Here is a 13,533-nt window from a genome sequence, read left to right as displayed (position 1 = left end):
AAAAAAATATTTGAATTTTTGCAAAACTTTTTCTGTGTTGTTACCTATAGTGCCATCTGCCGCCCAACATAAGATTCTGTTGGGTCTTCTTCATAGTCTCATTATTTTCAGTTGAAACACTTACCAGATTTAAATGATAGCTTCTCACACCCCCTGAAAGACATTTTATAGTTTCATTGAATGTAGCATATTCTGTTAAGTTACTATTATCATTTGACTGAAACAGTTGTCTTCTGTTAAATAACTGCCTTGTTTTATTTGAGATTATCTTTTATTTAGCTTTTCTTCACATCTGAAACATCTTTTGCTGTTTGCATAAGCACCTGTATTATGAACTGACTTTGTATGTACAAAATGTCTGTATAATTTCAATTTTTCTGAGACACTATACTTGTTACTTATTTAAAGTGGTGCACCTGCCTAGTCTTAAATAAATTCTCATAATTTGTTTTTCAGCCTTCCTGTCTGATGAGTTCGTTTCTTTCAAGATTAATATCTAGCTTTACTCTTCATCTTATGAGCCTGCAGTTGGAACTTTACCAACCTTTTTTAATGCCTCTTAAGTCCCATAGATTTTCATCTTCACCGATGTTCCTGTGGTTATTATTAGATGCTTTTAACAAATAGTAATGATTTAACACAACACTGTCAAGTTTACTTTTTATTCACTTTTATTATTATTGTACACAGTATAAACAGTTTGCTTGTAATGGATTATATAGCTTTAATAACAAAGATTGGTAAACTCCATAAGCTTTGAATGGTCCAACAAAACTTTACAAGTGGTAAAGACTAACAAAGGTACTTCATTGACTGACAATAGGTGATGACTGACTCATTCTTATGTTAAGAAGTGAGCAGGTCAGATATTACAAAAATGTTAAAATACAAGGCTATTACATTCCAAGTGTTAACATACGGTTTAGAAGAAGTAAAAAAGTATATAAACACATTCGGCAGTGAATTACTTATGTTTAACCATAAATTGTATCCTATTAAACTGGTATAAATAATGGTTCTGTTTAATGGGGTGGAAGTTTTGGTGCACACAGGACTCTACAAAAGCCCACCAAAAATTCTCTGGAAAGTCAAATTTTCTAATTGATATATTTCACAAACTAAATTAAATTATTCTAGGGAAGTTACACATTTTTGGAATCAGAAAAACTGAAGTTACAAAACTATCAGAGTAATTTTGACATCATTACATTTTAAAATTTGAAAATTCTGAAATACAATAATTTTGAGTTGGAGTAACATTTGAGTCACACGTTTATCATAAAAGATAAGACTTTCTTTAGAAAGACAGAAATGAACACTTTCAAACAATGTAGGCCAATCGTAAAACAAACAGCTATTAGGGGGGTTCCATTTTGTAGTACTCATGGTGTACAAAGCTCTTAATTCATGAATATTTCTTGAAATAAAACGTTTTCATACAAACTAATTATGTTGTTACTGACAACGAGCAACATTATGAGCTACTACTTATGGAAATGCCAGTCTTTTTGTGTAAGTGTGACAGACTTTGATTTGGCTTACGACCATGGCAGTAAAATGTTTTTGTTTATAATATTTATTTTATTTTTTACTTATTTATTATCATCCCAATGATCACATTTGTGATATAGGATTTGTCAGGGTACATTTTAACAACTATATAATATCTTTACAAAATTTTTATCTGTGCTGAATTCATGTGAATCTATCTTATGTCTAATACAATATACAACTAATAAGTGTTTTTATAACATAATTTCTTATGTGCTTGACAGACATATTCACTGATGTAATTTCATTTGTCACATTAACTTAAACATATATTCTTATACAGTTGCACATAGATATTCACTTATGCTGTAATAACATTTGCCAAGCATGTGGTTCTTTACAACAGTTTTAAATTTATCCTCATTTTCCAGCTCTTTGATATGTTTTGGTAGTGCATTAAAAAGTTTGACGCCTTGATTACATACATGTTTCTGACTTCGGGTCCTTGTTACAGCTTGTACGTGGAGATCTTTACATTGCCATGTATCGTAATTATGGCAGTCTGTATTGGTTTTCATTTTCTCCTGATTTCTTTTGATCACCAACAGACATTTCAGAATGTATAATGATGGAATTGTTAAAATTTTCAATGCTTTAAAAAGGGGCCAACAATGTGTTTGAGGTGGGCTCTGGGCCATTATCCGAATAGCGCGTTTTTGTAATTTGAAAATCTCATTTAGATGACAATTTGTTTTTCCCCAGAATACTATCCCATAGGATGCAATGGACTGAAAATAGCCAAAATATACTAATCTGGTACAGTCATTACCACAAACTCTTGAAATTATTCTAAGTACAAAACATGCTGAATTTAGTTTTAGTGCTAAGTTCACCACATGGTCCTTCCAGTTAATCTTCTCATCAATGTGCATACCCAGGAATTTTGCACACTGTACTCTTTCAAGTTGTTTTCCCTCCATGGTGGGATTTAGGTTGTCATGTTCACTTATTTTTCCATATTGCACATAATTAGTTTTTTTGCATTCAGTGTTAGCTTGTTAGCACTAACCATTTTTGTATATCTTGTAGGACATGGTCCACAGTACTGTGCAATGACTGCTTCATATCACTAACTATTAAACTAGTATCATCAGCAAATAACATGATTCTAGCTTTTCTCTCTGACACCTGAATATCATTAATGTAAATGAGGAACAGCAAGGGGCCTAATACACTTCCTTGGGGTACCTCCCTTGGATCTGATCTTAGTTTAATTTTTTGATTAATATTTGGTGCTGTAATTTCAACCACCTGCCTCCTCTTTTCCAAATAAGACTCAAACCACTTTTTTACTGGTCCTGTGGTACCTATAGCTTCAAGCTTTTCCAAAGGTATGCTGTGGTCAACATTGTCAAAGGCTTTTGACAAATCTAGATCTATCCCAACTACACTTTCTTCCTCTTCCAATTTAGTGATTATTTCTTTTGTGTATTCCAGTACAGCTGTTTCGGTACTTCTCCCAGCTTGAAATCCATGCTGATTAGTGTTTATCAGATTGTGGATATTAAGATACTGTGTGACTCTATATTTCATTAGTATCTCTAAAACCTTAGAGAAAGTTGGGAGAAGTGAGACAGGTCTGTAGTTTTCTATTTTAAGCTTATCACCCTTTTTCAACAGGGGAACGACTTCAGAAATTTTCAGTTTCTGTGGAAACACACCCTCAGCCGTTGACAAGTTTGCTATGTGCGCCAATGGTTTTGCTATTAGATTAGCTGTTTTCTTTACTAGTATTATTGGCACCTCATCTACTCCAGCTGACATCTTGGACTTGAGACTTTTAATCACTTTTAAAACTTCCTTTTCGTTTGTTGGAACTGCCATCATACTGCTGGTTGCCTTGGGTGCTTCCATCTTAATCTGCTCTCCAAAATTCCTGCTTAATGTCTGGGGTACATTTAAAAAGTAATTATTTATATAATTAGGCATGGCATATTTATCTACCATTTTATTCTCCTCATCTTTTAGAATAATTTCCTTGACTTTGATAGGTACCCCGGTTTCTTTTCTCACAATTTCCCATGCTATTTTAGTTTTATTTCTGGACTGTTTTATTTCCATATCATTACTTAATAACTTTGCATTTGCAATTACTCCCGATATATTTTCCTATACCTTTTTACATATTCTATAAGATCAGTATCTGTACACTCCCTCAACTCTGAATTCAGTTTTTTCATGCTTTCTTAATGCCAAGAGTCATCCAAGAACTTGACTTTATGTGTCCAGTAGACTTGATTCTGGTCAGTTTCTTTGGAAAACTCATTGCAAAGTTCATCATATAAATCGATGCAAATACAGTATATACCTCATCTGTACTTGTCTGTTTCATAACATCTAGCCAATTTTCATTTTCTAAGATACTTACGAACTGACGACAGCTGTCCACAGAGAAGTTTCTTTTGTAAATATTATTTACACCTTTATTTTCCTTTGACCTTAAAGGGATTTCAATGGTGAGAGCATTATGGTCAGACAATCTATGTCAGTTGCTGACATATTTGAGAAAATGTTATCTATGAGGCTATTGGAGGCATTTGTTATTCTAGTTGAATTGTTTATGTGTGGTGACATGTTGAAACTCTTTAATATGTCCAAAAATTGTCTCTTTTGTCAACTTTCAACTAGAAGATTAATATTGAAATCACCATAAAGAATAATCACAGTTTCTTTTTTTGTAAAAAGTATTTAGCAACAATTCTAATTTATCAAAAAAGGCTTCTATGTTTCAACATGGTGACCTATACACTGTTATGACTATGACTTTTTTCATCAGGCCATATAGCTGGACAGCACCTGCTTCAAAAAACTTTTCAATACTTAAGTTCTCTGCTTCACATCTCTTTTTGAATTCTAACTCTTGTCTAAGGTAAATACTGACTCCACCACCTTTTGCAATTTTCCTACTATAGTGATTTGCCAGTTTAAATACTACTAATTTCATGGTCCTTACACCAATGTTCAGTAATACACAAGACATCAGGTTGGGTGTTACTTACTGCTATTTCAAGTTCACAATATTTGTTCTTGAGGCACTGCACATTTAGAGTCATAATCTTTAGAACAGGGGAGTGAGCACCGATGACATTTCTCCTTTTGTTTAACACTGTTAACTTTGAGTTTTCATTAAGGCCGGATACCAAAAATCCTGTTGTACCACAGGTTTCTTGTTTCTGTTGCTTTTCCTACTTGAAGTGGATGATGCTGATTGATTGTTTATACTAGATGTGGCAGCTGATGACATTTTAATATTCATTATTGCAGATGTTGACGTTTTTAGTGTTTCAGCAAATGTTGCTCTTGTTAAGGTTTTCATTTCTTCTGCTTCTGCCCTCATTTGGAGTGGGATTTTAGGGAACTTTTCTATTGATATACAGCTTATTTCTTCTAGTATCTTTTCACTCATCATCTTTTTTCCATAATAGTTCCTGTGCTGTCCATGCCTCGTGAAATGATTTCTCACTGAGCTGTTTGCATCCACAAATGCTGCAAATTTAAAAGCACAGCAGATCTTCCTAAATTTATTATTTGTTGACTTTATTTCTATGTTTACACATGATTCCTCGATTGGATCATGTCTATGTGACACACTTACAACGAGAACCTTTAAATTTAGATCTGACAGCTTTTTTAGAGTTGTTTGAAGTGCCCTTGTTGCTAGTTGGCTTTCATTTTTGTATATGTCATTTGCTCCACCTATTAGCACACAGCATGTTCCAGTCTTAACTAAGTTTTCACAATTATTTACTAATTCATTAAGAGGAGCACCAGGTTTGACAGTGCCTGTTACTCTAAATTGGGACTGCCAATCATTTATTATTTGTGCCACACCCTTTGCATGACTATCACCTAATACACAGACTTGATATTTGTTGTTCTCCAGGTGCCCTCGTTCTGTCAGTTTTGTAGTACACATTGAAGAAACATTTCTCTCATTAGAACACACAGATGATCTAGATTCAGTTTCATTTGTCTTATTTTTTGAGTTCACATTTTGTCCTGTCGTATCTTTATTACCAGTTTTTCTTTGCACTCTATTTACTGATGATTTCATACCATCAGAAAGATTTTGTCCACTACGAGCAGAAGTTTTGTTTGAAACGAAAATTGCCGGTATGTTTTCATTACACTCGTTTTTTAAATCCTCATATTTCCGTTGCTTTATCAGTTCCTCTAACTTATTTACATAATGATTTGCAAGCACAAGGTCCTGCTGAAGATGCAGTAACACTTTCTTCTATGCAGTTATCCTGTCTTGACAAAGCTACCGTCAGTAGATCGCAGCATTCCATGCCACAGTCACATTTCGCATCCCATTCTTCTGTTCCCGCAAAACACTTTGCATGAATCCATTTTTGCGACACTGCACATAACCTGATACCTTTCGTGATGCAGTTATTGCACTTAATACAATTTATACTCAATATGTAGCCGTTTACCATGGAACTATTTACACACACTTCTATACACGACACCATCTTTCCGATAAAAATTTCTCTTTTGGTGTAACTGTGTGTCATATAGGCTATTTCTATGACTGTCTTCATTCTCATTTACATGACATGTCATTTGTGAGAAGTCATGAGTATTTCTTATTATAAACAATATATAAACGTTAGTAACATGACTGATATTGGTATTAATTGGTTGGCAAATACCATGGCTCGGCTGTTCCAACATCCCTTCCAGCATACATCTCACTCACCTTATACAGCCACATCGCTCATCAGCTATATGTCATTCAACTTAGCCTTTGTTTTCCCTGATCTATTTCTGCATGGAAAACCTATGGCTTGTAGCATTATGTGCAGAAAATGTATCAGAAAAGACAGAAAATGTCTATTTATGCTAGGGGTGGTATGATAATGAATGGAGGAACTCCATCTCACTATGTTTCATGATAACTTTAAGTTCTAACACAGTTTGGGATCATTACACCCCATACATTTTTTTCTATTCCTTGATAAAACATGGTCAATTATTTGCTCTTGGAAACTCAATTTTGTATTTGTTGCTCCACTGGAGGAGTGTGCTGAAGATAAAATAGGTTCTTACATTTTAGTAAATACTACTAATGTGTAACATCTGTTATTTCTGGTATCATAGCCAATGTTTCCAACAGAAGAGTTGTTCTTTATTTTTGTTCTATCTTTGCATTAAAATCCCCCAACATAACATAGTCTGGTGTTTGCTGTCATGATGCTTTCTGTAATTTTTATTTTTTATTTTATTTCACTTGTCTGGTTCCATAGGACCAAATTGAGGAGCAAATCTCCAAGGTCATGGAATGTGTCATTACATGAAATTACAATATAAAAGTAATAACATATAAAATCAATTGTTTATGAACACTAAAAAGACAAGGTATAAGTTTAAGTAAACGCAATCAGTAATATAATGTAGGGGCAGCTTAATTTTTCAAGAAACTCCTCAACAGAATAAAAGTGATCCAAGTTGAGTTTGAAAGCGCACAGATTACTGCTAACATTTTTGAATTCTTGTAGTAGCTTATTGGAAACGGATGCAGCAGTATACTGCACTCTTTTCTGCACTAGAGTCAAGGAATTGTGATCCAAATGCAGATTGGATCTCTGCCTAGTATTAACTGAGCGAAAGCTGCTAATTCTTGGGAATAAGCTGATATTATTAATAAGAAACGACAGTAAAGAGGCCATTGGCAGAATACCCAGACCAGTGATCAGGGGTCGACAAGAGATTTGCAAACTTACACCACTTATTGCCTGAACTGCATGTTTCTGAGCCAAAAATAACCTTTGAGAATGGGAAGAGTTACCCCAAAAAATATAGTACCATATGACAGAAGTGAATGAAAATACACAAAGCAGACTAATTTTCGTGTCAAATGATCACTTACTTCCGATACCATATGAATAGTAAAAATGGCAGCATTAAATCTTTGAACAAGCTCCTGAACGTGGGCTTTCCATGACAGTTTACTATCTATCTGAACACTTAGATATTTGAACTGTTCAGTTTCTCTAATCGTATGTCCATTCTGTGAAATTAAAATGTTAGGTTTTGTTGAACCGTGTGTTACATACTGCAAAAACTGAGTCTTAGTGTGATTTAGTATTAGTTTATTTTCTACAAGCCATGAACTGATGTCATGACCTGCACTATTTGAAACAGAGCCAATGTTGTACACAACATCCGTTACTATCAGGTTAGTGTCATCAGCAAACAGATATATTTTAGAATCACCTGTAATACCACAGGGCATATCATTCATATAAATAAGGAATAGGATGGCCCCAGCACTGATCCCTTGGGCACCTCCCATTTGACCGTGCCCCACTCAGACCCCACATCACAGCCGTTCTCAAAACTGTGAATAATGACCTTTTGCTGTCTGTTGTTAAAGTAAGAGGTGAACCAAGTGAGGGCTACTCCTCATATTCCATAATGGTCAAACTACTGCAGCAATATTTTGTGATCAACACAATCAAACGCCTTAGTTAAATCAAAAAATGTGCCTAGGATTCGAAACCTTTTGTTTAATCCATCCAGAGAAAAGAGAATATAGCAATTCCAGTTGTTAAACCACTTCTAAAGCCAAACTGTACATTTGATAGCAAATTATGTGATATAAAATGATCATTTCCTTACATGCAAAGCCTTTTCTATAACTTTAGCAAACAATGATGGCATAGAAATAGGTCTACAATTATCTACATTATCCCCTCTCCCTTTTTATAAAGTGGCTTTACTACCGAGTACTTTAATCGTCCAGCAAACTGACCATTCTTAAAGGAAAATTATGAAATTGGCTAAATACACGGCTAACATGTGCAGTGCAGTACTTTAATATTCTGCTAGGCACTGCATCATATCCATGAAAGTCCTTGGTGTTCAATGATTTAATTACTAACTCAATCTCCCCCTTGCCAGTATTACAAAGGGGTATTTCAGACATCAATCTCAGAAAGACATTTTCCAAGAGAGTTATATGATCCCCTGTAGAAACTAAGTTTTTATTTAATTCACCAGTAACGCTCAAAAAATTATTGTTAAATACTGTACATATAACTGATTAATCAGTAACACAAATATTTTCATTACGAACTGACTTTATATTGTCAACCTTGTGCTGTTCACCAGACACTTTCTGCGCAATTTACCATATGGTTTTAATTTTATCCTGTGAATTAGCTATTCTATTTGCATACCAAATACTCTATGTCTTCCTAATAACATTTTTAAACACCTTGCAATACTGTTTGTAATGGGCTACTGTAGCTTGATTGTGACTTCTTCTAACATTTTGATATAATTCCCACTTTGTTCTACATGAAATCCTTATTCCACTTGTCAGCCACTCAGGCTGCCTTTTACTGCTAGTACCTCATTTAGAACATTCTAATGGAAAGCAACTCTCAATGAGCATGAGAAACGTGTTCAGGAAAGCATTATATTTGTCATCTATGTTATTGGCACGATAAACATCCTGCCACTCTTGTTCCTTAAAGAAGTTTGAAAAACTCTCTACTGCCATTGGATTAGCTTTCCTACATAGTTTGTAATTATATAAAACATTTGTTTGAGTATAAAGGCCTTTTAGTGTTAAAATTTGTAAATCATGGTCTGAAAGGCCATTCATTCTTTTACTAACAGAATACCATATAGTAATGAAGAATGAATAAAAATATTGTCTATGGCTGTGCTACTGTTCCCCTGCACACTGGTTGGGAAAAAACACAATCTGCATCAGATCATATGAGTTTAGGAGATATACCAACATCCTTTTTCTTGCACAGTCACATATAAAATTACTACCGATGTCACCACCAATTTTTGGTACTTCCTATAATGTGAACCAAGAACCTCTCTAGTTTGAGCACAAATTCCCTGAAGTCAGAGTTAGGGTACCTATAAACAACAACAATTGGACATTTACTTTCACTAAATTCAACTGCCCCTGCGCAACATTAAAATACCTGTTCAGTGCAGTGCCGTGCTGTGGTACATCTATGGACTCAAATGGAATACTGTATTTTATGTACATGGTGACTCCCCCACTCCACAAAGAACTTCTTGGAAAACAGCCAGCTAATCTGTATCCTGGTACAAGAAGCCTCTGAATTGTCAAATTATTTAAGTGATGCTCCGATATATAAAAAATGTCAGAATCAACGTCTATAAGCAATTCACTAACTTTATCTCTAATATCTCTTATATTTTGATGAAATATGCTAATTCCTTCTCTACTTGGTTACCTGATCTCCTCTGAAAGTGATTCCTTTGTTAGAGGGACTTCCTTTAAACACGTATACATATCAGCTGACTTCAATCTAAAAAAGGTGCAGCTCTAACACCAAATACTACAGGAATTCTCCCATGAGTGAACCCACTCCCACTCACTACACTATCATCTACAAGCTTTGTCACCCATTGAGGTGCAGGCCGTGCCTAGTGAATCCCGACCTGCTGATATACTCAACTGACACTAATGCAATGTAAGCCATGCCCTCCACCATCAATGCCATCTCCAGCCCCATGTTAACTTGCCTTAACAGCAGCATTAAGATGAGGCTGATCGTGGCACTGTAACATTAATGCCATCAGTTTGAGTAGCTGTCTTTACCAGGTCACCAACTACATCATATTCTCTGTTCCTATCAAGACTATTCCTAGCTCCACCCATAATCACTACCTGATCCTCTTTCGTAAAATTCCTGCATAACTCCCATACATTAACAGTCCCCTGAAACAACCCTGCACTAGGCTTCACAATGCTTGTGAGCTGGTACTTATTCCCCATCACTTTCTGCAACTGAAGGCCCACACGTCTACCATGCGGACTACCAAGCAGTGGAGCCCTCCTCTTTCTGTTAGAATTTGCAACTGCCTTAGGCTTCCTAGCTGCTGAAGACTGCTGCAGGTTTCCTACACCTACATTTACAAGAGGCTCCTCTCCACTCACCTCCGACAGTCCGCAGCTCGTGGTCTCGTTCTTGCTTCCTGAGCACGGGGACCAGGGTTCGATTCCCAGTGGGGTCAGGGATTTTCACCTGCCTCGAGATGACTGGGTGTTTGTGATCTCCTCATCATTTCATCATCATTCCTGAAAGTGGCGAGATTCGACTGAGCAAAGTTTGGGAATTTGTACAGGCACTGATAACCGTGCAGTTGAGCACCCCACGAACCAAACATCATCACAAACCAAACATCATCTCACCTCTGACAGTTGGTCAAATCTATTGCATATACTCAAAGTACAACTGTCTGAATATCCCCTCCTCCTAGCTGCCTTCTTACCAACTGCCAGTTCCCATTCCCCAGCACCCTTCACCCTCCTCAACCTTTCTAGTTCCTTCTTTGTGTCATGCAACTGCACCTGAAGTGCACAGATCTTATGCTCCTGGTCCTCTACCAACTTATTGCTACTATAAATTCTGCATTCCGAGGAGAGGATCTCACTAGAATACCCACTGGCTTCCCCACTGCATTGCCCCAAAGAAAATATGTTGGACAAGTCCCCACACCGTAACCCACTACTCACAAGCCTACGACAAAGCTTGCACTTCTCACTCATGGTAAAATATTAACAGTTACTGAAAAAAATAAATGTGTATGTTACCTAGGTTCAATTATAACAGCAGAACTATTTAAAGAACTAGTAATTAAGGTCTCCCACCTCCTCACGAAAATGTGATAATTTTTTTGCATGGACTTGTATACATTCCATGGTATATATTGTCTTTATTTATGCACTTCTTACTATTCTATTTGAGATTCCTTCAAAATCTGCCATAATTTATCCCATTAAACATGTGAACTGTATGACAGACTGTGATTCAAACCAAAATCTCTGTTTCTGTGTACAATTTTCTACCAGATGCGCCACCTCAGCTTGATGATGGATTCACTGAAAGCTTCAGTTTATTAAAAAGAGATAGTTTTTCAGCCCATCCATGGGATGTATGATTAGAAGTAAATCTGACCATTCGTAGCATATCTCAATATAAAATTAGTTTAACAGATCATTACAAGAGAGCATTTTATGTTATTTGAAGCAACAAGATATAAGTAGCTATAGACTGAATGTGAACTGATTGCAGCAGGGTCAGATGAACTAGATGCAACATTATAGCCTATGAAAGCTTAATAGTATTCATTGTGATCAGGGACACAGTTATACTTATGCCTAAGATTTTCCCTTCTAATCTGCTTCACTAAGTCATTCAGTTACATTTATTTATTTATTTCACAACTGTACTTCTGAGCAGTTTTTATGTTCATCTTGTGTTGCTACCATGTATTTATGTCTTATAATATTGACACAAACTCACCTACAAGTTGATGTTTACAGGCTAGTGTTTAATTAGTTTATCTAATGAATCATTAGATTAATTACATTGTTCTTTTTTTTATTTTGACAGGTATGTCGGGCATCCGGAAAATCCATTTGTTGACAGATACTAGCAGCTCATTTCAGTGGAGAAATCTTCATTGCTTCCAACTTTGTTGGGTATAAAAGTCAACTGTTGTATTTTGTTCCATTTCTTAACAATAAGTTGTGAAATGTAAAATAATGCATACCATGAAGTGTGAAACATTAAATGTGGTCATGATTGGACATCTTTCTTAATACCCTATGGTGGCAATAATGAGATATGTTGCTCTGCTACATGCAGCATATCCATGAGGATATGCAGTGCTCATATCTCAAAGTACTCAGTTTTTTTACATGACTTTGCAACAGAGATCAGTTTACTCAAAAGAACAACAACCAGATAAAGTATCAAAGTTTACAACTGGAGCTGTATCCCAGTAGCAGCTCAACAGCAAAAAACAAATTATTCATTGTATTCAACTTTACCGAAAACAGCCAGGGCTGTTTTAAGGAATTTCAAAGCCCCCTGTGAACTCTGATTTTCAGATCACCTACTATGTTTTTAGAATGTTTTTTTATTGCACTTTGTATGATTTTAATATTGTTGTGATATATATCTGCGGGTGTGTATTTCCTAATTTTTTTTCCAGAATGTAATTTTGTTTATACTTTGTATGATTTTCATGATTATATATGATTATCATAAATTACATCTCTCTCTCTCTCTCTCTCTCTCTCTCTCTCTCTCTCGTATGTGTACAGCTCAAATAGTTTTATAGTTTTGCTGAAGTGATGAACTGGGGTTTCTTGTAAGCTATGTACAAAAAGGCCAGCAGTTTATGAAGTACTAGCTCACCCACTAATTCGCTTGGGCTTGTGAGTAACACCACATTTTAATTCAATGATTTTTTTATATGGACTATCACCTGCTAAGCTCAAGTTTTAAGAATACCGGACAGTGGAGGTTCCATAACATCTGTGTTGAAGGTGACTGGTCCATAAATACCAGGGGAAACCTTGAAAAAATTATCAGTTTTCTAAACAGTGTAACTCAAAGAATACGATTTTTTAGCCTAACTCAAAGAATACGATTTTTTAACCTAACTCAAATAATACGATTTTTTAACCTAACTGTGAAATAAACCATGCTAATTATTTATGTTCATCATAGGTACACACTACACAAAATTCAAACAAAGTAGATTTATTTTTTTCCTGTAAGTTCTTTACAGTATTATCCTTAACACAATCTATTGACAAGGTGGTGTTGTCGTAAATTGTGGTACAAAACATTTTTAAGTATGATTATCAAAAATTTTGGGAATGACTTCAGAGTTCTTCTTCAAAAAAAGCATTTTTTTTTCACAGTTAAGTCACAAGAGTAGCCTACTCTATAGTTAAGCATGTTTTAAGACAGTACCATACAAAATCTCAGCTCTCTATCTTTAATAGTTTTTGTCACAGTGTACCAGAAAATGAAATAATTTAACGTTTGGGAAATTCAAGTTACAATTAAAACTTGCTTTTCTATTAAACTTACATGCCACTAATGCATACCAGGTCCATATTCATCTTGTTTCCTGTGCTGCTCTTCTACACTTCTCTTTTTCACACTTCTTCTTCTCATT

General features: G+C 35.3%; 1 protein-coding gene across 1 annotated transcript in view; it reads left to right on the top strand.

The window, feature by feature from the left end:
• Positions 1–12,148, top strand: part of LOC126457942 (dihydrodiol dehydrogenase 3-like) — a 50,307-nt gene extending 38,159 nt beyond the window's left edge. The window contains exon 7 of the mRNA XM_050094669.1: positions 11,952–12,148. Within this exon, the coding sequence (XP_049950626.1) occupies positions 11,952–11,994 (43 nt within the window). The 3' untranslated portion in view covers positions 11,995–12,148. The remainder of the gene's footprint in view (positions 1–11,951) is intronic.
• The last annotated feature ends 1,385 nt before the right edge of the window (positions 12,149–13,533 follow it).

Source organism: Schistocerca serialis, chromosome 2, assembly GCF_023864345.2.
Source record: "Schistocerca serialis cubense isolate TAMUIC-IGC-003099 chromosome 2, iqSchSeri2.2, whole genome shotgun sequence".
In the NCBI taxonomy this organism is placed as follows: domain Eukaryota; kingdom Metazoa; phylum Arthropoda; class Insecta; order Orthoptera; family Acrididae; genus Schistocerca; species Schistocerca serialis.
Note: the sequence above shows the minus strand (reverse complement) of the source record. Positions and strands in the feature narration are given on the sequence as shown.